Genomic DNA, 25,579 nt, shown 5'->3' with positions numbered 1-25,579 from the left:
GGCAAATGGTTATCCAATCTCTTCTTAAAACCTTCCAGTGTTGGAGCATTCACAACTTCTGGAGGCAAGTTGTTCCACTGGTTAATTGTTCCATCAGGAAATTTCTCCTCAGTTCTAGGTTGCTTTACTCCTTGATTTGTTTCCACCCATTGATTCTTGTTCTACCTTCAGGCGCTTTGGAGCAGGGGTCGCCATCCTTTTGGATCCCAGGGCCCACCAAATTCATACTTTTAAATCCCGAGGACCACTAATATGAATTTTTTTTCAAAAGTTGATATATTTAATATAATTTTTTATATTAAATATAAATTTTATGTATACATATACATATACATACATACATACACTGCTCAAAAAAATAAAGGGAACACATAGTTGAATGTGCTGACAACAAACTCACACAAAAATTATCAATGGAAATCAAATGTAGCAACCCATGGAGGTCTGGATTTGGAGTTACACTCAAAATTAAAGTGGAAAAAAACACTACAGGCTGATCCAAGTTTGATGTAATGTCCTTAAAACAAGTCACAATGAGGCTCAGTAGTGTGTGTGGCCTCCACATGCCTGTATGACCTCCCTACAACGCCTGGGCATGCTCCTGAGGAGGTGGCGGATGGTCTCGTGAGGGATATCCTCCCACACCTGGACTAAAGCATCCCCCAACTCCTGGACAGTCTGTGGTGCAACGTGGCGTTGGTGGATGGAGCGAGACATGATGTCCCAGATGTGCTCAATTGGATTCAGGTCTGGGGAACGGGCGGGCCAGTCCATAGCATCAATGCCTTCATCTTGCAGGAACTGCTGACACACTCCAGCCACATGAGGTCGAGCATTGTCTTGCATTAGGAGGAACCCAGGGCCAACCGCACCAGCATATGGTCTCACAAGGGGTCTGAAGATCTCATCTTGGTACCTAATGGCAGTCAGGCTACCTCTGGCGAGCACATGGAGGGCTGTGAGGCCCCCTAAAGAAACGCCACCGCACACCATTACTGACCCACTGCCAAACCGGTCATGCTGGAGGATGTTGCAGGCAGCAGAACGTTCTCCACGGCATCTCCAGACCCTGTCACGTCTGTCACATGTGCTCAGTGTGAACCTGCTTTCATCTGTGAAGAGCACATGTGGCAAATTTGCCAATCTTGGTGTTCTCTGGCAAATGCCAAATGTCCTGCACGGTGTTGGGCTGTAAGCACAACCCCCACCTGTGGACATTGGGCCCTCATACCACCCTCATGGAGTCTGTTTCTGACCATTTGATCATTCACATGCACATTTGTGGCCTGCTGGAGGTCATTTTGCAGGGCTCTGGCAGTGCTCCTCCTGTCCCTCCTTGCACAAAGGCAGAGGTAGCGGTCCTGATGCTGGGTTGTTGCCCTCCTATGGCCTCCTCCTGTCTCCTGGTAGCGCCTCCATGCTCTGGACACTACGCTGACAGACACACCAAACCTTCTTGCCACAGCTCGCATTGATTTGCTATCCTGGATGAGCTGCACTACCTGAGCCACTTGTGTGGGTTGTAAACTACGTCTCATGCTAGTACTAGAGTGAAAGCACCGCCAGCATTCAGAAGTGACCAAACCATCAGCCAGAAGGCATAGGAACTGAGAAGTAGTCTGTGGTCACCACCTGCAGAACCACTTATTTATTGGGGGATGTCTTGCTAACTGCCTATGCTTTCCACCTGTTGTCTATTCCATTTGCACAAAAGCATGTGAAATTGATTGTCAATCAGTGTTGCTACCTAAGTGGACAGTTTGATTTCACAGAAGTGTAATTGACTTGGAGTTACATTTTGTTGTTTCGGCAGAATCTCATCTGCCATCATCAGTTTTCTGTATTGTGTTCGTCTGTGAGTCAGACTTTTAAAGCTGTTTCAGTTTTAAATTTGGGGCTAGCCTACTGCTGTGCCAGAATGTTTTTTTCTTCATCCTGATTGGTTGGGAGTCTTGGTCTGTTTTTTATTGGTCTTGGAGTTTGCTGTGTTCTGCTTGATTGGTGTTTCTAATATCTTCTGGCTCTTTTTGTGTCTTGATTGGCTGGAAACATTGTTTCCTGTATTGGAGGCTTTTAGTGCAGCTTGGCTTTGGGTAAACAGACGGCTATCATTTATTAGGAAGCTAGGTTTCATCTGGGTGCCTGGTTGGGGTGTGTTTGAGCTGGAGGTATCAGGGAGGATCTGTTTGTGCCCAGGTGTTTGCCTGGCTTGTGGTGCGGAGATTCTACCAGACTGTCAATTATTTGGAAGCCTGCACTCACAAACAAAAAAATCTCCACATATAGCAGGTCTTGGCGTGTTCGCGTCTTTTCCCGTGTAAGATTGAGACTATCTTGGCAAGGTTTATATATATATAAAAATTATATTTAATATAAAAATTATATACACCCACACTTATTTAATTATAACAACACAAATGCTTAATGATAACAAAATAAAACGTTCCGGACTGGAAGCCTCCCTGCACCTGCATCTTCCAAAGAGACAGAAGAGCGTTTCAGATGCCAGGTGGAGGATTGAGAGAGCTCAGATCTGCAGCCGAGGAAAAGCTGTGGGGGTGGGGGAGGTGGCTCTTCCACCCTCACCTGGAGACAGGCAAAGAAAGGTGTCCCTGGGGGCACTTCGCTCGCTTTAGCACTTCACTGGGGGAGGGAGAGAGAGAGAGAGAGAGTCTCTCGCATTACCAGGGGAGGAAAGGAGGTGAAACAAAACTCATTCTTTCACGGATACCTACAAAACACCAATCTACCGCGTTCCAGGAGATCTTAAAAACCACCGAACGCTCCCACTTGCAGTTCCCACGCCTCCCAGCTCAGGTCCCTGAGATGCACGCTCCCACACACGGCGGCGGTGGCAACAACAGTCCCCTCCCCCAGCGCCCGCTGTCAGCTCTCCCCATTAGTTCTCTGCTTTGAATTGCTCCCGGTTCTCTCTCTTTCCTTCCCCCTTCTCCCGCACCCATGTGCAGGCAGGAAAGGAAAGGGAGACGGAGGCGTGCACAGCTCTCAGCTCTTCCAGCCCTCGCTGCCTCTCCCAACATCGAAGCCTCAGAAACGCGGGCAAAGCCGCCGCAGAGGTTGCGCTAAGTTGCTTGCTTCTCCACTACTGCCTCCCCCTCCTCCAGCACCTCCTTCTCTGGGTAGGGCAATTCTTAACTAACCGAGGATGCTAAGGCAACTCAGGGCACTACTGCTGCGGAGGCTTTGCCTGCATCTTGGGAGAGGCAGCGAGGGCTGGAAGAGCTGAGAGCTGCGCACGGCTCCACATGGGCAGGTGGGGGAAAGGAAGGAAAGAAGGGGGAGCAGTTCAAAGCTAGAGAACTAATGGGGAGCGCTAACAGTGGGTGCTGGAGGTGGGGACTGTTGTTGCCGCCGTGTGTGGGAGCTGGTTGGCGCATGCATCTCAGGGACCTGACTCCGGGGTCCGAGGCGATAGAACTACGCGGCCCAGATTCATTGCTTTGGGGGGCCATTTTTTCTGCGGCCCACCAAAAATTTTCCACAGCCCACCAGTTGGCGACCGCTGCTTTGGAGAATAGCTTGATTCCCTTCTTTGCGGTAGACCCTGAGATATTGGAACACTGCTATCATGTCTCCCCTAGTCCTTCTTTTCATTAAACTAGACATACCCAATTCCAGCAACTGTTCTTTTATGTTTTAGCCTCCAGTCCAATCTTTGTTCTTCTCTACACTCTTTCTAAAGTCTCAACATCTTTTTTACATCGTTGCAACCCAAACTGGATGCATTGTTCCAAGTGTGGCCTTACTAAGACATTTTAAAGTGGTGTTAAGACTTCATGTGATCTTGATTCTATGCCTCCATTTATGCAGCCTAGAACTGTGTTGGCTTTTTTGGCAGCTGAAGCACACTGCTGGCTCATAAGAAGTGAAACATCTTCCTGAAGAAAAAAAAAACAATCCCATTTGCCTTTGAAAAAGCAGTAAAACTATGGGAAGTGTGGATCAGTTGAATTTCTACCCCCATCTCTGTTATAATGGAAGTAGTAGTACAATTCTTTATTGGGCAAGTGTGATTGGACACACAAGGAATTTGTCTTGGTGCAAATACTCTCAGTATACATAAAAGAAAAGATACATTCATCAAGAGTCAAGAATCATCAGGTACAACACTTAATAATAGTCATGGGGTACAATCATACTAGGAAACAGTCAATATAAATCATAAGGATACAAGCGACAATGTTACAGTCATACAGTCATAAGTGGGAGGGGATGGGTGATAAGGAGTAATGGGAAGATTAATAGTAATACAGGCTTTGTAAATAGTTGGGCAGTGTTGAGGAAATTATTTGTTTAGCAGAGTGATGGCATTCGGGAAAAAAACTCTTTTTTTAGAAAGACTAATCAAGCTTTGTCATGAAGAGATACATCTTTTGCTTGGGGAAACACCTGTTAAATGCCTGCCTGTTTACACTCCCCCTCCAAATCCAGATCAAGTGAAAACTGATATACTTTTCAGAAGGGAAACATTTTCATAATAGAAGTGCATTAGCCTTCTTCATATTACAGTGCCTTCACAAGCCTGCTGTTTATAATCGAAAAAGTGCAAGATCGTTTTTTGTTTTTATTTGTAATTTTTACCTCTCTGAGGCTGCCAATTATAAGGGTCTGACTCAAAAGAGTTTTCTTTTCCTAGATCGCTATATGCAAATATGAAATGATCAAAAAAGTCTAGAATGTTCAAATTTATCTGTTAATGGTAAAATTAGGTAATCACACATCCAGAAGCCCTATCCAAGCTCATGTTTATATTTCTCTTCTGCATGAATCCTTTTATGAGACATAAGGGAACTATTATGACTGAAGCTCTTTCCACACTCCACACATTTATGTGGCTTTTCCTTTGTTATGGATTCTTTTATGTGAATTAAGTTGACTACTATTAGTAAAGCCCTTTCCGCACTCCACACATCTATATGGCTTCTCCCCTGTGTGGATCTTTTTATGTTTCATAAGTGATGAATTTTCACAGAAGCTCTTTCCACACTCCACACATTTATAGGGTTTTTCCCCTGTATGGATCCTCTTATGGGAAGTGAGATGACTGCTATTAGTAAAGCCCTTCCCACACTGTTCACATTTATACGGCCTCTCCCCTGTGTGGATTCTTTTATGGCAAGTAAGCTGATTGTTGTGAATAAAGGTCTTTCCACATTCCTGGCATTTATACGGCCTCTCCCCCCGTGTGGATCCTTTTATGAACAATAAGAGGCCCATTTTCAAAGAAGCTCTTTCCACACTCCGCACATTTATATGATTTTTCCCCTGTATGAATTTTTTTATGTGAAGTAAGATGACTGCCATTGGTAAAGCTCTTTCCACACTCCTCACATTTATAAGGCCTTTCTCCTGTGTGGATCCTTTTATGGCAAGTAAGCAGATTGGTGTGAGTAAATGTTTTCCCACACTCTCTGCATTTATATGGCTTTTCCCCTGTGTGGATCCTTTTATGAACAGTTAAAAGTCCATTTCTGTAGAAGCTTTTTCCACATTCTTGGCATTTATACGGCTTCTCTCCTGTGTGGATCCTTTTATGGGAATTAAAATGACTGCGATTAGTAAAGCTCTTGCCACACTGCTCACATTTATATGGCCTCTCCCCTGTGTGGATCCTTTTATGGCATGTAAATTGATTGCTGTATATAAAGGTTTTTCCACACTCCTCACATTTATATGGTCTTTCTCCTGTGTGGGTCCTTTTATGTTTTATAAGCGATGCATTTTCACAGAAGCCCTTTCCACAGTCCATGCATTTATACGGCTTCTCCCCTGTATGGATCCTCTTATGCGAATTAAGATTACCTTTCTGAGTAAAGGTCTTTCCACACTCTGTGCACATATATGGCTTCTTCCCCGTGTGGATCCATTTATGAGAAGTAACTTGACTGCTTCTTCTGAAGCTCTTTCCACATTCCAAACATTTATAAGGCTTCTCTTCTGTCTGGATCATTTTATGAGATGTAAGGGATGCATTTTCAGAAGAAGCAGTGAAAGTTGAATTGTAATGGTTCCAACTGTCTGTGCATATATATTTTTCTTTTGGGCTTTGGATTGGAGAGTGTTCTTTTGCATCTAATTCAATCTGGAACAGTTTTACACAATTCCCAATATATTTTTTCTCCATGTCTTCTTTTCGGGCAAAAAAGCCTTGCTTTGGAGCTTCAATGGAAGATAAATGTTCTTGTTTCCAATTATTTGACTGGTTTTGCTCATGATTTTCAAGTTCCATTTGAATCGAAGGTTTCTCCATTCTGTCTCCAGCATCAATTACTTGCAGTTCTCTGGAATATTTATTCTCCTGCTCATAATTACCTGAAGAGGAAAAGAGAAATGAAAATGATTGTAAGGTTAAGGAAAAAGATCAAACTATAGGAACTTCCATCCAAAATTTTTCAAATGCCAATATCTTGGAGTTTTCCCTGCTTAAACTGGTATGGTACAGAAAAGAGAATTTCTATGTTTATGAGCCATAAATCTTTGAAAATATCTAGAACAACCTTTTTGTTCACAATTTGTCCATACTCAAATCTCTACCTAGTAACAATTCTTGGTTAAGGAAGACTCAGGAGAAATATGCAAGCAGATATTAGAAGAAAAGCTAACATTTATTAGAGGGAATCCAATTCCAGAAAAGACCTGTGAGAACTAAATCAATTTTGAAATTCATCCTTTTCTTCCAACACAAACTACTTTCCTTTTACTATTCATTTTTCTTTTTTGAAAATCATAGCTTCAGAGAAAAAACAGCTAGGGCTCTTCTATGAACAATAAAAAATATTTACAGACCCCTCATATCCCGGACATAAACTGTTTCAATTCCTACTCTCAAAACGACACTATAGAGCCCTGCACACCAGAACAACTAGACACAAGGACAGTTTAACGCTATCACTCTGCTAAACAAACAATTCCCTCAGCACTGTCCAACTATTTACAAAGTCTGCATTACTATTACTATTAATCTTCTCATCACTCCTTATCGCCCATCCCCTCTCATTTGTGACTGTATGACTGTAACTTTGTTGCTTGTATCCTTACAATTTATATCAACTGTTTCCTAGTATGATTTAATGGCTTATTGTACCCTATGACTATTATTAAGTGTTGTACCTGATGATTCTTGACTCTTGACGAGTGTATCTTTTCTTTTATGTACACTGAAAGCATTTACACCAAGACAAATTCCTTGTGTATCCAATCACACTTGGCCAATAAAGAATTCTATTCTATTCTATTCTATTCTATTCTATTCTATTCTATTCTATTCTATTCTATTCTGTTTGTAATGAAAAATGGCACATATCACCCTTAATCCCAAGGCTCTGGATGGAAATGAAACAGAAGAAAAGTAATCAGTTCAAGAGCTGAAGAAATCACAGTCCTTCATTGCACAGATAGGGAAGCATCTGGGCTCAAGAAGCTAAAATTGGTGGAGTTGAACATCTACTCATAGCAAGGATTAACTTCTCATTGATACGCTAAAAAGCAAATGGAAATATTCAGAGGAGAAATCGCACAGGATGCATCTAAGCCAGGGCTTTCAAACTCCATGCAACCCGGATGTATCATGCGTGGGACACTCCCAGTCCAGTTTAGCAAGGGGGAAAAGTCCGGAGATGTCATGTGATGCTGCCGTGATGATGTGAGTTTGACACCCCTGATCTAAGCGAAGCATCATTGACTTCTTTACTTCGTTGGAGCAGGTGAAGGTCAGATCTTTTCCTTCTCTCTTCCAGGAGATGACACCTGGAATTTTTTTTGATAACAAACAGCTGATGAGATCTTAACTACAAACTGTCTTCCCGAACACTCTAATGGCAAATTCTTACCCAGAGAGGCTACGTTCTCATGATTTTCCATCATGACTTCCAAATGCAGTGCTTTTTGGTCAGGTTCCAAGTGAGACCACTCCACCTCGGAGAAATACACAGCCACTTCCTCGAAGGACATAGGATCTTCCTGAACAAGGAACAAAAACAAAATAGGCTTGGGAGGTTTGGAAAATCTTATTGTTTAGAAATTCCCAAAACGAAAAGAACGTAGGTTTTATCTACATTTATTTATTTTTAACATGTTTTTGAATCAGCCATAAACGTGATAGATGCTGTACTCTTTCAATGCTATCCACTGAAAGTAATCCTGTTTCTGTCTGTATAACTACCTAATGATATATGTATCTTCATCAGTAAGTATCCATCCATCTACCCACTTGCAAATGGGCTTTGGAATCCCTAGGTCTCAGTGACTTCGGTCCTTCCTGTATTTGCAGAAGTTAATGAAAGAGAGACATACTTTCTAGCATTTCAGCAAAGGGCTTTTGATGTCTGTTGAAGAACCAATCCTGTCCGTGCTCAACACCTCCAGGAAAGTGCTGGGAGAGGCAGCCAGGGATTTGGGATGGAGTGCCATCAATATCCAGGGACAACACAACCCTCCTTCAGATTGGAAGGAAACAGTTGGTAGTCTGAGTGATTGGTTGAACAGGAGAGAAGAAAGAGGAGAAAATTTTCTGGGTTGGACCTTTCTTAGCTTTTGGAAAGCTACATAGTTTGGCTTCCAAATCCAGGTAGAAATCAGAGGATTAGAAATTATTTTTGCAAGCCACAAGGGCTTTGATAGCAATGGTCCAATATTTGAGGGGCTGCCACAGAGAGGAAGGGGTCAAGCTATTTTCTAAAGCGCCTGTAGGTCAGATAAGGAATAATGGATGGAAACTGAACAAGGAGAGATTCAACCTGGAAATAAGGAGAAACTTTCTGACAGTGAGAACAATCAACCAATGGAACAGAAGTTGCGGGAGCTTCATCACTTGAGACTTTCAAGAAGAGATTGGACTCCCATCTGTCAGAAATGGTGTAGGGTCTCCTGCTTGGGCAGGGGTTGGACTAAATGACCTACAAGGTCCCTTCCAACTCTGATTATGTTATCTGATTATGTGCTATTCCAGGATAATTTTTACTTAGAGACTTTTACATTTGGCTATCTCCATTAGAATTTAATAGTCTGCCTTATCTTTTAATCTGATTTGCTTATTTTTCTTATTGTTGGTTGTAAATAAGGCTTTTTAAAATGATGATGAACACAGCACTCTCTCCTTCCATTTTTCCCTTTTGTTTGGATTGAGTTATCGTGTTCCCAAGCAACAAGATGTAGTTCAGATTCTTATTGAAGACTAATATGTAACTCTCCTTGGGCTAATTACTCTGCCTAGTTTTCAATAATTAATTCTTCACAAAAATCTTTCAAGAGATCCTTTCTTTTTATCATTATTTGATTAGAATAGGACAATACTGCTCAAACATAAGTAAACACACTGGCAGATTAACTTGATTCCTGAGCAAAAGGAAACTTAGAAATCTAATGAACATTTCCCCTGCTTACTTGATTTGGAGTTTCAGCCATGGTTTCAGCTCCATCATAAAGAGGAGAAAACTTCATTTGACTCGTCCCTGTGAGGGATCCAGAATTTTAAAACAGTATTAAAGAAATAGAAATATGTATTCTATATCAGAGATCCCCAACCTTTTTTACGCCGCGGCCCGGTACCGGCATCAGCTGGGCGCTGCGGCCAGGTACCGGCATCAGCTGGGCGCCGCCATCTTTTTTGATGAAAAAGTGCTTCCGGTGACCTCACGGAAGCACTTTTCATCAAATAAGCGGCGCGCTTCGATGAGCTTTTCCAGGTAGAAATGGCTTTCTACCGGAAAAGCTCACTGGAAGCGCTGGCACCGCCATCTTTTTGATGAAAACGTGCTTCCAGTGAGCTTTCTACCGGAAAAGCTCACGGAAGCGCTAGCGCCGCCATCTTTTTTGATGAAGCGTGCTTCCGGTGAGCTTTCTACCCGGAAAAGCTCACCGAAAGCACTTTTTCATCAAAAAGATGGCGGCGCAACTGCCAGCGGCCCAGTAGGACCTGTTCCGCAGACCGGTACCGGTCCACGGACCGGTGGTTGGGGACCCCTGTTCTATATAATAAGTCATCATAGAGAAGATGAGACAGCTGGGACCATTCCAGGTAATGGAAGAACCTTTGATTACCTCCTGAGGGGTCCTGACTTGGAGCTTCCTCAGAGTTCCTCCAAAAAAATGGCTCTTGTGGGGGATCTGATGTATTATTTCTCTCAGGATTTCTGATCTCCCCAGTGAAGGACTTGAAATAGGAGGAAGGAGAAAAGAATTAACACAAAGTGGATTCTTGTCCTCTGAACACAAACTCAAAGCCCTCAACATCCATCAGAGAGGCTGAAACTAATGGAACAATGTCCTACAAGAATTGGTGGGACATCTCCACATATTATTAACGCAGAGAAGTCTGGTAGGAAGGGGTGAAGTATTCAAACCCATTCTTTATTCCCTAAAACCTTCCTGCAGTCCCAAGACAAAAGTCTCTCACCTGCAACTCGACCTGCTCCTTCTGCTCCTCCGCCTGGCTCAGGAGGAAGCCTTCTGCCAGGGCCACCGCCTGGGAGCTGGTCTCTGCTCCACACTCCTGCACCCAGCTCTTCATCGGCAGGGGAAGAAGGGCCAAGAGCTGCTCCAGAACAACCAGATCCAGCATCTGGGCTTTGGTGTGCTTTTCCGGTCTCAGCCATCGCCTACAAAAGTCATGGAGTCGGCTGCAAAGTCCTCGGGGACCCTTAGCCTCCTGGTATTGGAGGCTCCTGAAACCGCAGGGTTGAACCTCTGAATAAATGATGGTTCCTTCCTCCAGGATCTCCTGCCCAGACCTTGCCCACATCTCCCCATGGTATCCAGGCTGAACAGCAGAAGGGCCTTTTCCAGTTCCCTTGCTTGGTAAAAACCATGTCTCCATTCTGTCTCTGTCCTGTAAGGCAACTCCAACTAAGCCCCAAGAATCTTGTGGATCTCCAAATGCCTTTTCATTCATAGGACCCTGACCACAGCACATTATTCTGCCCAATTCTTTCCCCAAGAGTTAATTTCGACTCATGAAGGCAAACAAACAGCTTCCAGTTTACATTATCTGAGAAGGCAAAAAGAAAAGAAATTCCAACAATTAGAGAGTGGAGAATTTTAACCATTGAACAATACTTACCCCCATGGAAGGAATAAGTACTTTACTGAAATAGAACTTAAGTGGCTTTGAGCAAATGCGTCCTGTATTGTGTGTTTGTGTGTGTTTGTATCTGGTGCAAAATATGGGACTGACTTCCATCAAGAATTTGGAAAAGCCAACCAATGCATTCCCTGTTTCCTCTTCATCACAAAGAAGGGCTTCCTTTCCTTTCCTTTCCTTCCTTCCTTTCTCCTTCCTTCCTTCCTTTTTTTCACTTTGACCTCCAACCAGATATCATCAACCTGTCAAACTCCAAATAGGTGAACAAATCATTGCAGGTTTAGGTCACATCCAGTGAAATGCCAAGAAATGACCCTTGATTGAGGACACCCCATTTCCATTCTTCAAGGTTCTCCCAACCTGCCTGGGGTCATCCCAGCGCAGGGCCGAGGTCCCCCCTGAGCAGGGCAGGGAAGGAGCTGGAGTGGCCACCCCTCACAGACAGAATAGGGCCCTCGGGGAACCAGGTGCGAATCCTGACTCCTCCTCCTCGCCCAGCTTCTCTCCTCTTCTGCTGAGCCTCCGCTAAGCCGACCCTGGGATCCCCGCCGCCCTTCTGGCACCCCCGCTTCCCCCTGCATGGAGAGAGGGCGGCTGGGGAGCATGGGATCCGGGGAGGAAGGCCAGGCGCGGGTCTCTCCCTACTCCGCCTCCCTTTGCAAGGGAAGAGCCCCCACCCCCCTCACCCGGGGTACGTCTGCTCCCAGAGTCCCAGACTCTCCGCCTCCTGCGGAGCCCCAGGAGTTAAGGAAAACGAGTGCAGCGTCCTAGAGTGGCGTTTGTGATTTCACTCCCTTCTCAGCCTCCTGGAAAGCCAGCTGCGACCTTCGCCCACCAGTAGACCAATGGGGAAGCGCCTGGTGTTCCCTTCTCTTAACGGATTGCGCCCTCTGGAGGAGTCTGCGCACAGCGCAAAGATTCCCCGAAAGGGCGGGAAAGGGAAGAACGTCTGAGGGGGGGAAGAGGACAGGGATGATAGATTAGATTAGATCGATAGACAGATAGATAGAATTATTTATTGGCCAAATGTGATTGGATATACATGGAATTTGTCTTTGGTGCATATGCTCTCAATGGGAAAGACACCTCTCAATAGCTCCCTGCCTAACAAAGACTTCAGCATCTCCAGAGGCGATATTTTCTCCATCTTCTCCTCCTTCCTGTCCAGGAACCGCCTGTAGAGATAGAGAAAAATCTATCTGGAGGATTTGAACTAGTTTCCCTCAAGAACAACAGCCCTAAAGGCTCCACAGAGATTGGGTGAGGCTTCAAAAGGAGCCAAATCCTGTCAGAAATGGTCAGATGGTCAGAAGACGAGGACCAGGAGCCTCTGTTGGAACAGCAACTTGTCTCTGGTGATTGTTGTGAACTCCAGCCTGGAGAGTAAGATAGGACACAGGCAGGGAAGCCACAATTTGGAAAAAATATAGATTTTTGTCAATTTTTATTTTGTTAATGCAGCTGCCCTTCTCAATTTCTTGATTCCAGATGCCTAAGAATAATTAGAAACACCGAGTGGCATGTTGTTTTTTAATGCTGAAGAAAAAGAAATATTAAAAAAAAAAAAGTTACAAAATGGGAGAAAAAGCTGAAACTCATGGGTGTTCTAGAAATTTTACCTCACAGCGAGGTTCCCTGGTAGAGAAATGAAGAGAGGGGAAATGGTGTCTGTTCTCTATGACTGGACAAAAAGGTGGAAATATAAAAGGAAGGAAGGAAAATAGTGAGCATAGAATATAAAATCTAAATACTATGAGGAAAAAAATGTTCCTCATAGTATATAGGGAATTAATAAAACAGAATTAATCTCAGGAAATGTGACTAGGAAGCTTTAGATTTTTGGAAAATTTAAGGCAGTGGGAATATCTTTAAATAATGAACAAATGAAAGAGAAAAAAGGGCACCGATTTTGTTCTAGCCAAAACTACACCGGTCTAAAGAGATTCCTCTGCATTTGCTGGTGACAATGTAAGAAAAAGAAATTTGGCTCTAATTAGCAAAGTAAAGAATTCAACAAGCAAGAGGAAAGTGGTTAAAAAGCAATTTAAATGTTTTCTTCAGAACCTATTCAGGTTTCTTTTATAGGTAGTCCTTGACTTACAACCATTTGTTTTACAATGCAAAATATGGCTTATGATGTTTTCCACATGACCATCTATTGCAGTATCCACTCAGTCACATTATCAAAATTCAGACTCTTGGCAACTGGCTCAGGTGAACACCTTTTGTGACCTGGCAAGCAAAATCAATGGGGAAGCCAAATTTACTTAACCACGTTACATAACTGGAATGATTTATTTAACAACTGTAGTAAGAAAAGCTGTAAAGTGGGACAGAATTAACGTGTCTTGCTTAGCAATGGAAATTTGGGGCTTAATTGTGGTCATAAGTTGAAGACTACCTGTAATTGCTGATTTTGTAGGTCTTCTGTGCAGAAGAAGAGCTGGAATTGTTGCCTGCACTTGGAAGAGTGTCTGTAACCAGGCAACACTGCATTTGCCCCCATTTCCCCAAGCACCACACAGCCTCTGCTTTTTTTCAACTTTCCAGCCCCAGAAACTCGAGAGATGGGCTCCAGCATTGAGGGACTCATCTTCCCTCTCAGCGATTGCTCATAAGCATCCACACCAATGTTCCACTTGTCTGGCCAATTGAACCACAGCTGTCGAGGTTCAGAGGTAGCTACACCCACCCTGCTCCTTAGCCAGACAAGTAAATGCCAAAACACCAAGTGCCTGGATATGTAGGAGAATAGGATATCAGAAAACGGAATCTCCGTAAACTATTTCAGACAGGCAAGACAGATATCAGTCATCTGCCAGCATTGCAAGCTGCTGTGAGCAGTATATCCTGATGGGATTCTTGCCTGGAGCTGGGTCGCAATTGGAAAAGCAACCACATTGAAACAACTCTTTCCAACCAGTGGGGGAATTTTTGCAGGGCAAAGAATGGATGGAAATTGAACAAGGAGAAATTTAACCTGGAAATAAGGAGAAACTTTCTGACAGTGAGAACAATCAAACCAATGGAACAGCTTGCCTTCGGAAGTTGTGGGAGCGCCATCACTTGAGACTTTCAAGAAGAGATTGGACTACCATTTGTCAGAAATGGTGTAGGTTCTCCCGCTTGGGCGGAGGTTTGGACTAGATGACCTATAAGATCCTTTCCAACTCTGATTATGTGTTATCTGAATGAATGCCACTTTCAGGACTTTTCTTTGGATGGAGTATTCAAGCACTGATTATTAAAGACCTATTTAGGTGAAAACATCAACTTGCAAGACTTAGGAAGGGGGAGCTAATTCAAAGCCATAATCAGCTGTTGGGAGAATGTGTGTGCACTGTATACATTTACATGTCTTAGTAGTTTTTAATACAAGCAAGGGAAAGAAAACTTTATATATCAGGTGAGTAATCATACAATTGATATTTAGTTTTAAAACTAATTTAGTCTTTTACCTTTTTTCCCTCAAAAAAGGGGGGAAAACCAATTCAGGAAACTACAAATCAGCCTGACATCCATAGTTGGGAAGATCCTGGAAAAATAATCAAGCAACAAATCTGCAAACACCTAGGAGCAAGCAAAGATATAGCAAGAAGCCAACATGGGTTTGTCAAAACCCATGTTTTCCTAGACCATGGTCTGTATTATCTTTATGAAGGGTCACTGGCAAGGAATGGATTGCACCTCACAAGAACTGGTAAGAATATATTTGAAAAATAACTGGCTCATCTTATTAAAAGGGTTTTAAACTAAAATTGAGAAGGGAGGGTGATCAATTCTTCACCTTTAGAATCTAATTTCAAGCAAAAGCCACTAGATAGTCAATCATATAAAGAGGTAAAGAGTAATGTGAAAGAAGAAAGAAAATAAGAATTTAATGAAGTAGAGAGAAGGATAGAAATCCCAGTTACAAAGTCGGAGCTATAAGAAACATACTCAAGATCCATAAAGACCTCAAATGCCTATACACTAACACTCAAAGCTTAGGGAACAAACAAGGTAAATTTGAAGTATTAATACATGAACGGTAGTTATGATATAGTTGCCATTACTGAAACTTGGTAAGATGAAACTCATGACTGGAATACAGCGATGGAAGAATACAAACTATTCAAAAGAAACAGACCTAAGAAAAGATGAGGTGGATTTGCATTCTACAGTGCATTCAGAAAGTATTCCGACATCCTTCACTTTTGTCAATTTTAGTATGCTGCAGCCTGCTTCTACAATTGTTGAAATTCATTTTTCTCATTAATCTACACTCAGTATCCCATAATTACAAAATGAAAACAAAATTTTACAAATGTGTAGAACATGATAGCAATATTCCAATATTTGAGGGGTTCCCACAAAGAAGAGGGGGTTAACTTATTTTCCAAAGCACCAGAAGGCAAGACAAGAAACAACGGGTGGAAACTAATCAAGGAGAGAAAGAATCTGAAATTTCCTAACAGTGAGAACAATTAACAGTAGAAGCGCATGTCTTCAGAACTTGTGGATGTTTTATCACTGGAGGTTCTTAAGAAGAAACTGGATAGATCATGACAAACAAATCTTATTTCATTCTTTGACAAAGTGACTAAATTAGTGGACCAGTGAAATCCTGTGGACATTGTATTCTTGGATTACAGTAACACATTTGACAAAGTAGACCACAATCTACTTCTTGTCAAGCTAGAAAAATGTGGGATAGACATCATCACCACACATGGATTTGTAACTGGCTGACAAACCACACACAACGTTTAGTCCTTAGTGGAATTATATCTACATGGAAGTAAGTAGTGGGATACCCCAAGGTTCCGTCTTAGGTCCAGTACTCTTCAATATCTTCATAAGCTATTTAGAAGAGGGAATAGAAAGGAACTCATCAAATTTGCAGACAACACCAATAGCCAACACTCCATAAGATAGGTTTAAAATCTGGATGGATCTTGACAGATTTGAACTCTGGATCCTATCCAACAAAATAAAATTCAATGTGGACAAAGGCAAGGTTTTGTACCTAGGTGGGAAAAACCAAAGGTAGAAGTACAAATTACAAGTACCCAGTTCAAAAACAGTAACTGTGAGAGGGACTTTGGAGTCCTAATCGACAATCATTTAAACATGAGACAGCAGTGTCCAGCAGCCACCAATAATAATGATATGATGCAATCTTAAGTTGCAGAGATAGAATCAAGCTCAGATGAACTATTAGTACCATTTTATAAAGCCTTAGAAAGAGCATACCTAGAATACTACATCCAGTTTTGGTCACCATATTATAAAAAAGATGTTGAGATTCTGAAAGAGCAATAAGGATGATTAGAAAACTTGAAGCTAAAACATATGAAGAACAGTTGCAGGAATTGACATGATAGCAGTGTTTCAATATTTGAGGGGTTGCCATAAAGAAGGAGTCAAGCTATTTTCCAAGGCACCAGAAGGCAAGACAAGAAACAATGGATGAAACTAATCAAGGAGAGAAGCAGCTTAGAGCTAAGAAGAAATTTCCTAACAGTAAGAACACTTTACCATATGTTTGGAGGATCTCCTCATCATTCTGGATCTTTTTGAGGGAGGAATTCTTCATTCTGAAGCTCTTTTCACACACTATGTATGTGTGTATGTGACATTTCTCACATATTCAAAGGCCTTTGACAAAAAGTTTCGATGCTTCTCGAGTGATACAGCTTGACTCGGGTCTCAATTCTACACAATGGATACAAGTCAGATTATTTTTTTTTTGTATCTTCACATCCCAGAAACTGTTCCTCTTCTGATTGTGGCCAGAAGGGATTTAAATAGTTCCCTGAAATATTTTTCTTAATTTCACATTATTTTATTTTGGCTCCTACTATTTCCAAAGATCTTCCTTCTTAGTTGATAATTTGCAATATCAGCACAATGGAGTTTTTTTTTCATTCTCATTCTCCTGACTATCCTCAAGTTGGGACAAAAAGGGGTGAGGGAGGGAAGGAAGGAAAACCTACAAGCAATTTAAAGCACAAATTATCTTGTCATTTTTAATTCTGTGTCACAATCAATTGAACAATCTCTGCATACATTGATGGAACTTATGTTCCCTTTTGATTATAAAATTCCTTCAGACCTCAGAATATCTGCAGTGCCATTTCTAATTTTGTTTTTCAGTGGGAAGAGAATTTAGAGCCATATGATAAAATGAGTATATTAAGAAACAAGAAAGGGAGGGGAAAACAATTGTAAGACGTGGCAAAAAAAAGGGGGGAAATTAAATTATGGGAAGCAACTGTGGATAAATTCAATTTCTACCTCCATCTCTGCCATAGTGAAAGAAAGATGAACAAGTTTGTCTTGAAGAGATCCTTCTTCTGCCTGGGGAAGTAGCACCTGTTAAATATCTACCTGTTCATATCCTTCATGGAATCAAGATCAATTAAAAACTGATGAAAATACACTTCAGAAATAAAAGTTTTTCCTTATTAAGATATAGTAGCATTGGGCATCTTCAAATTAGAGCATCTTCAAAAATCTGCTGTTTATAAGCAAGTGCCAGTTGTTTTTGTTCTCATTTCAATTCTTTGGAGTTGCCAAATATAAGGGTCTGACTCCTTTCCTAAATCAGTATACATAAATAGTATACAAAACTAACAAAGTCTAGAATTTGCATGTATATGCCAAAATTTATATACACCAAATTTATCTGTTTATGGCAAAATTAGGTCATTACTCCTGAAGCTCTTTCCAAGCTCCTCAGTTTCATATCGTTTTTCTTCCGTATGAATTCTTTTATGAGACGTAAGGGAACCATTATGAGTGAAACTCTTTCCACACTCCAAACATTTGTATGGCTTTTCCCCTGTGTGGATTCTTTTATGTGAATTAAGATGGCTGCTATTAGTAAAGCCTTTCCCACATTCCACACATTTATACGGCTTCTCCCCTGTGTGGATCCAGTTATGGGAACTAAGTTGACTGCTATGAGTAAAGGTCTTTCCACACACTCTACATTTATATGGCTTCTCCCCTGTATGGATCCTTTTATGTTTCATAAGGGATGAATTTTCACCAAAACTCTTTCCACATTCCGTGCATTTATATGGTTTCTCGCCTGTGTGAATCCTTTTATGTACAGTAAGAGGCCCATTTTCGCAAAAGCTCTTTCCACATTCTTGGCATTTATACGGCCTCTCTCCTGTGTGGATCCTTTTATGGGAAGTGAGATGACTGCTGTTAGTAAAGCCCTTTCCACACTGCTCACATTTATAGGGCCTCTCTCCTGTGTGGATCCTTTTATGGCAAGTAAGCTGATTGCTGTGAGTAAAGGTCTTTCCACACTCTTTGCATATATAGGGCCGTTCCCCTGTGTGGATCCTTTTATGTTTTATAAGCGATGCATTTTCACAGAAGCCCTTTCCACAGTCCATGCATTTATACGGCTTCTCCCCTGTATGGATCCTCTTATGCGAATTAAGATTACCTTTCTGAGTAAAGGTCTTTCCACACTCTGTGCACGTATATGGCTTCTTCCCCGTGTGGATCCATTTATGAGAAGTAACTTGACTGCTTCTTCTGAAGCTCTTTCCACATTCCAAACATTTATAAGGCTTCTCTTCTGTCTGGATCATTTTATGAGATGTAAGGGACACATTTTCAGAAGAAGCAGTGAAAGTTGAATTGTAATGGTTCCAACTGTCTGTGCATATATACTCTTCTTGTTGGCTTTCGTTTGGATAGTATTCATTTACATCTAATTTGACTTGGAACAGTTTTACACTATTTCCAATATATTTTTTCTCTATTTCTCCTTGTTGGGCAAGAAAATCTTGCATTGGAGCATCAGTGGAAGATGAGCTTTCTTGTTTCCAATCATTTGACTGGTTTCTCTCATGATTTTCAAGTTCCATTTTAATTGCAGGTTTCTCTATTCCATTTCCAGGTCTGATTACTTGGAATGGTTCTCTGGAATCCTTATTCTCTTGCCCATTATTACCTTCAATGGTAAAGAGAAATGAAAGTGATAACAAGATTAGTGAAAAAGATACAATTGTATAAAGCCATATTAATTTCCTTCTCTGCGTCATCAGGGCAGATTTTTTCCTTCTTTCTCCCAGGACATGACATCTGGGTGGGGATTTTTAAAATAAGACATAGCTGATGTTATCTAATTAAAGAATGCCTTCCTAATTGAGGAATGCCTAACACTTACCCAGAGAGATCACATTCCTATGATTTTCCAGCATGACTTCCCAATGCAGCTCTTTTTGGTGAGCATCCAATTGAGACCACTCCTCTTCAGAGAAATACACAGCTACCTCTTCAAAGGACACAGGACCCTCCTGAACAAGGAAGAAAAAAAAAAAGAACAAAACAGACCTGGGAGGATTTGGAAAACCTGTGTTATTATTTAGAAATTGCCAAAGCAAAGATAGCAAAGATTTTATCAACATTTCACATTTCTGAACTGGCCATTCACATGATTCTGTAGTATTCTAAAAGTCATTCGGTGAAACTAGCCCATTTCTTTTTGGATTATATCTATGTCTGTCTGTTTGTCTGTCTAATTATCTACTGTATGTATATCCATGCATCCACCAGCAAAGACTCTCAGCATGTGGACAGAATCAACCTGCAGATGGGCCTTGAAATCCCCAGAACTTCGTGGCTCCACTCCGTCCTATGTTTGCAGATGGAAATGAGAGGGGAACATCTTTCTAGCATTTCAGCAAACAGCTTTTGCTGTCCTCCTAAGGACCAATCTGAGTGATTGACTGAACAGGACAAAATTTTCTGGGTTGGATATTTCCCACCTTTTGAAAAGCAAATCCAGGCAAAAACCAGAGGGTTAGAAATTAACTCTGCTATTTCAGGTCAATATTTACTTAAAGAGACTTTTCTATCTGGCTACTTTCGTTATATTGTAATAATTTGCCTTATCTTTTAATCTGATTGGTGTATTTTTCTTGACTGGTTATAAACAAGGCTTTCAAAAATGGTGATGTGCCAGTGTATTTATTTATGTTTGATCTGACCTGCCCAATTCCAAATGAAAGAATTATGAAAAGAATGGCTCTTCTGAAAGGTTTCGTAAAGAATTAATTCTTGAAAATTAGGCAAAATAATTAGCACAAGGACAGTTAAGTACTGGTCTTAAAATATGGTTCCCCATTAGAAGAGTAACAAATAAATCTTGTTTCTTGCTCACAAACACGATAATCCAGTCCAAACAAAAGGAGAGTACATCAGTTTGGTTCCTGAGCAAAAAGAATATAAGTCTAATAAATTAATTCCCCAACTTACTTGATTTGGAGGTTCAACCATATTTTTAGGTGTACCATTAGGAGGACTAAACTTCATTCGACTCTCTGTAAGGGATACAGAATTTTAAAATCAACAATAAAGGGAACATAATTTTTAAAATTATTTTAAAAATTTAAAATTATTTAAAAATAATAATAAAGGGAACATAAAATTACTTAGATGAGGGAATAGAAGGGGAACTCATCAAATTTGCACATGACACTAAGCTGGCAGGAATAGCCAACACACCCCAGAAGACAATTCAGAATCCAAAAAGATCTTGACAGACATGAACAATGGGCCCAAGCCAACAAAATGAAATTTAATGTGGAGAAAAGTGAGGTTTTACACCTGGGCAGGAAAAACCAAAAGAGTAAGTACAGATCTTAGTCTTAGTGGATTATCACTTAAACATAAGTCAGCCATGTGCGGCAGCAGCCAAAAGAGCCAATGCAATCAATTCTATAAACAGAGGCATAAAATCAAAATACTAGTACCGCTCTATAAAGCTTTAGTACAATCACAACTGGAATACTGCATCCAGTTTTGGTCACTACATTACAAAAAAGATGTTGAGACCTTGGAAAAAGTGCAAACAAGAGCAATAAAGATTTGGGTTTGGCTAGTCTAGAGAAAAGAAGGACTAGGTGGGATATGATAGCAGCATTCCAATATTCGAGAGGCTGTCACAAAGAGGAGGGGGTCAATTTATTTTCTAAAGCACCTGAAGGCAGGACAAGACACAATAGATGGAAACTACTGAAGGAGAGAAGCAGAGATGGTATTCAGCTAACCAATTCTAGTGAACCGGTAGCGGAAATTTAGAGTAGTTTGGAGAACTGGCAAATACCACCTCTGACTGGCCCCGCCCCCACCTATTCTCTGCCTCCTGAGTCCCAGCTGATTGGCTGGGTCTTCTTTAGTTGCCCTGCACAGGAGAACGGAGCTGGAAAGCAGGTTAGTGGGGAGGGGAGGGAATGGGATTTTGCAGTATCCTTCCCTTGGAGTGGGGTGGGAATGGAGATTTTGTAGTATCCTTCCCTGCCATGCCCACCAAGACACACCCACAGAACCGGTAGTAAAAATTTTTGAATCCCACCACTGGAGAGAAGCAACTTGAAATTGAGAAACTTCCTAACAGTGAGGACAATTAAACAATTAAGTGGAACTATGATGAAACTTCCCTCCACCCCCTGCCAAATCCCCCCCCCAAAAAAACCCCCACCAGTGGAACAGCTTGCTTTCAGACATTGTGAGTGCTTTATCACTGGATCTTTTTAACAAGTGACTGGACTGTCACTTATCCCTTCAAGCTCTATCCTGATTCGAAATAATAAGAATACACAGAAAAGATGAGACAACCAGGATCTCTCTGGAGAAGAGAATATATTCAAATACCTCCTGAGGTGTTCTGACTTGGATCATCCTGAGGAATCCTACTAAAAAACAGCTCCTGAGGAGGATTTGATGGGTTCCGCCTTCCCCTGCGGTTTCTGATCTCCACAGCAAAGGACTTGAAATAGGAGGAAGTAGAAAAGAAGAAGAATTAACGGACATCACACAACAGGAACTGGATTCTTGTTCTCTAAACACAACATCCAGTGTACGTCAATGAGGCTGAGTAAGAAAGGGTGAACTGTCCCAAATCAATCTTCTAGAACAGACAACGGGATAATATCCTATAAGAACTAATGAAACAACTTCACATATTTTGAATGCCAGAAGGTCTGGGAGGGAAGGGTGAAGAAACCCATTCCTCATTTCTGTCAAACCCTTCTGAGCTCCCAAGAAAAGACAAGACCTCCTACCTGCAACTTGACCTGCTCCTTCTGCTCCTCCGCCTGACTCAGGAGGAAGCCTTCCACCAGGGCCACTGCCTGGGAGCTGGTCTCTGCTCCACACTCCCGCACCCAGCTCTCCATCCGGTGGGGCAAAAGGGCCAGGAATTGCTCCAGAACAACCAGGTCCAGCATCTGGGCTTTGGTGTGCTTTTCTGGTCTCAGCCATCGCCTACAAAAGTCATGGAGTCGGCTGCAAAGTCCTCGGGGACCCTCAGCCTGCTGGTACTGGAGGGTCCTGAAGCTCCAGGGTTGAACTTCTGAACGGAGGATGCTTTCCTCCTCCAGGATCTTTTGCCCAGTTCTTGTCCAGATCTGCGGACAGCTCCCAGGCTGGACCTCAGAAGCCTCTTTTCTCTCATCATCGCGTGCTAAAGGTTGTGACTCCATCCTTTTTCTGTGCCCGTAAAGCAACGCCAAGGAATCCAAGGAATCTTGTGGATCTCCAAACACCTTTCATTCACGGGACTATTTCTGTTGCAGCAGCACTGCTCTCTTTGCCCAAGAGATAATTTTAGCTGTAGGGGAAGAGGTTACAAGTGGCTTCCAGTTGTTGCATCTGAAATTGCGGGTGGGGGTGGGGAATTCAACAACTAGAAATGGAAGAATTCAGCCACTGAACCACAATCACATAACCTTGTCCTGAGCTTAAAGGGATCAGCAGGAGTCTTCTCCAGCCCCTGGGGCGAATCCTGCCTTGCCCAGCTTCTCCTCTCTCCTGGCGAGGATCTGCAAGGCCAATTCTAATCACGGGGCGGGAAGGCTCCCCCCAGATCCCCGGTTCTTCCGGGTGACAACGCGACTGCTCCGGAGCTCCACTTCCCCCCCGCCTGTTGTTTCCATGGAGAGGGCGGCTGAGGAGCATGGGGTCCGGGGTTGAACCCGCAGGAGGGCCGGGTGCGGGTCTCTCCCTCCTCCGCTTCTTTTTGCAAGGGAAGAGCAACCCCCTCCCCGTCACCCGGAGCACGTCTGGATCTCCCCCTTCCCAAGCCAGCAACGCCGCCTCCTGCGGAGATCCAAGGGTTAAGGAAAACGAGTGCGGGGTTCTAGAGCGGCAAGGGTTTGTGATGCCACGCCTCCCCTGAAAAGCCAGACGTTACCTTCCTTTTGCAGAGGGCGTCCCCTGGTGGATTTAGTGTACATTTACAGGATTACCTGCAAAGCGCGGGAAAGAGGAGGGTATGGATAATGGGCATGGGAAGGTCCCTCTCAATGGCTGGCTCCCTGTCAGACAAAGGTTTTGGTGCCTTCAGAGGCAGTAATTTCTCCCTCTCCTTTCTGTCAAGGAACCAACTGTGGTGATGGAGAAAAATGTCTCTGGAGGATTTGAACTCACCTCCCTCAAGAACAGCCGCCCTGAAGGCTCTGCAGAGATTGTGGGAGGCCTCAAAAGGCTCCAAATCAGAAGTGGTATTCAGCAGGTTCTGACCAGTTCTGGAGAATCGGTAGCAGAAATTTTGAGTAATTTGGAGAACTGCCAAATACCACCTCTGACTGGAGATTTTACAGTATCCTTCCCCTGCCATGCCCACCAAACCGGTAGTAAAAAATTTTGAATCCCACCACCGCTCCAAATCCCATCAGAAACAGCCGGGCAGCCAGAAGACAAGGACCAGGAGCCTCTGTTGGAAACCCAACTTGTGTAGTGTGGTTGTTGGGAACTCCTGCCCGAAGGGGAGGCAGATGGGACACAGGCAGGAAGGTCAAAATCGGAAAAATGATTTTAATTTATTTCTTTAATTCAATACATGCAGCTGCCCTTCTCAAATTGTGAAGCGCAGCCTCACAGCGAAGGGGGGAGCAGAAAAGGCAGAGACACACCCCCCCCCGGCCTCTTGGGATGAAAGAAAAGGAAGATCCTGAAAAAGGAATATAAAGCTAAACCATGAGGAAAAAACATCTTTACAGAGCGATTGAGTAGAAAATTCACCTTGGCGATCGGGCAGGATTTGGCATTAAAAGGCATTAATCTGAATGCTGGAAAGAATTGTTCTAAAGAGAAGTAATATTTGATTTTCAAAATTGGTGAAGTTAAATAAAGAATAAAGAGATTGAGAAGGAAATTCACCTCACAAAATGTGACTAGGAAACTTAACCCCCATGGAGAATTTAAGAGATATATCATTAGACCATAAATGAAAAGAGGAAAAATAAAATGAAAAAGCAAAGCAAGAAAAGTCGAAGGCTCAATTGCTAGGAAAAAATTTGACCAGATTTGGAGTTGACAACGACACACAGAGGTTAGTTACAGGGAGCAAAACAATGGAAAAGGATGGAAAAGTGGTTAAAATTCCATTTTTAAAAATGGAGGTAACGTCTGATTTTTCTTTCTGTATTTCTTTTTTTCTCCACTTTGACACAAAACGTTTAATAAGGATATTTGAAAAAATAGCTTCAACTGAGTAACAGTTGAAATATGCCCCCCCTCAAAGGCCATCCAAACACTTTAGTGGGTTAGTAATTTTTAATGCAACGAAGAGAATTTTATGCATGTTTAGCAAGTATTTTATGCATGTCAAGCAAGCATGACTGATATTTTTAAGTTACCTTAATGTTATGACACACCGTAAGACAAAAACATGGCACTAATGCTTGAACAATATATATTGCCCGTGCATTTGTTTCAGCTTCTGTTCATTCTGGCTCCTTATTTGAAAGACAAATTGTTCAGCCTAAAGCTTTTTGCACACATACACTACACTGACATCTGTCATTCCATCACATCGTAAGAGGTCTTTGACCGAAAAAGGTTCCCTGCTTCTCCATTCATCCTCGTTGACTCGGATCTTAATTTGACACAGTGGACACAAGTTGGACTGAAGGCTCCTTGGTGCCCTCTGAGGTTGGTTGGTGCACTGATGATGTTCCCTACTTTGGCTAATGAAATGTCTGCAACAACACAATCAAGCTCAAAGAGCACCAAGGACACCTCATTTCAACTGGGCCCTACACATTTTCTCCTTTATTGGCAGGTTGGATTAGTTTTGGTATCTCCACATCCCAAAGTTCCTATTCATATTTCTGCCTGTTTCATCAGGAAGGACTGAAGTAGGTTTTTTAAGTACTTCTTAATTTCATCTTATTTTGGTCCCCATGGATTTCCAAAGATCTTCCTTCTTGGTTGATCCTTTGCAATGTTAGCACACAGGAGTGGTTTTCATTCTGATATCTTGGAGTATGTCTAATTTGGAAGGGAGGGAGGAAGTAAGTCAGAACCATCATTTGTTGCCATTGTAACCTCGAATGGTTACTTATAACCAATAACCAAATCAGGGACTGCAAGCTGCCTACCTATGGGAACTTAATATGCATCCACATTTCCCTACCACTGCTTTCTCTTCCCTTTTTTTACACAACTATGTGAAAGCTAGTTGCC

At 42.2% G+C, this 25,579-nt stretch overlaps 3 protein-coding genes across 5 annotated transcripts in view; all 3 read right to left on the bottom strand.

The window, feature by feature from the left end:
* The window catches only part of LOC113432332 (uncharacterized), a 149,987-nt gene that overhangs the window by 103,548 nt on the left and 20,860 nt on the right, over positions 1-25,579 (bottom strand).
* LOC113427811 (uncharacterized) lies at positions 3,964-11,829 on the bottom strand. The gene is given in 7 exon segments (XM_087953478.1): positions 3,964-5,202; positions 5,204-6,333; positions 7,851-7,980; positions 9,403-9,470; positions 10,060-10,171; positions 10,415-11,005; positions 11,413-11,829. Coding segments are annotated over 6 exon segments (2,310 nt in total). The 5' UTR covers positions 10,931-11,005; positions 11,413-11,829; the 3' UTR covers positions 3,964-4,848.
* The window catches only part of LOC113427813 (uncharacterized), a 142,110-nt gene continuing 133,613 nt past the window's right edge, over positions 17,083-25,579 (bottom strand). For 2 of the 3 annotated variants that reach the window (XM_087953507.1, XM_087953505.1), the window contains exon 6: positions 17,083-19,058. In XM_087953507.1, the coding sequence (XP_087809633.1) occupies positions 17,773-19,058 (1,286 nt within the window). In that variant the 3' untranslated portion in view covers positions 17,083-17,772. Of the gene's footprint in view, positions 19,059-19,274; positions 19,405-22,173; positions 22,978-25,579 lie in introns of those variants that run through there. The other variant, XM_087953506.1, reaches the window with a different exon arrangement.

The sequence above is a fragment of the Notechis scutatus genome, chromosome 2 (assembly GCF_049901735.1).
Source record: "Notechis scutatus isolate UNSWTSFEM ecotype Mainland chromosome 2, rNotScu1.2, whole genome shotgun sequence".
NCBI classification, from domain to species: domain Eukaryota; kingdom Metazoa; phylum Chordata; class Lepidosauria; order Squamata; family Elapidae; genus Notechis; species Notechis scutatus.
The sequence above is the reverse complement of the archived record's forward strand: the minus strand, read 5'-3'. Positions and strand labels throughout refer to the sequence as shown.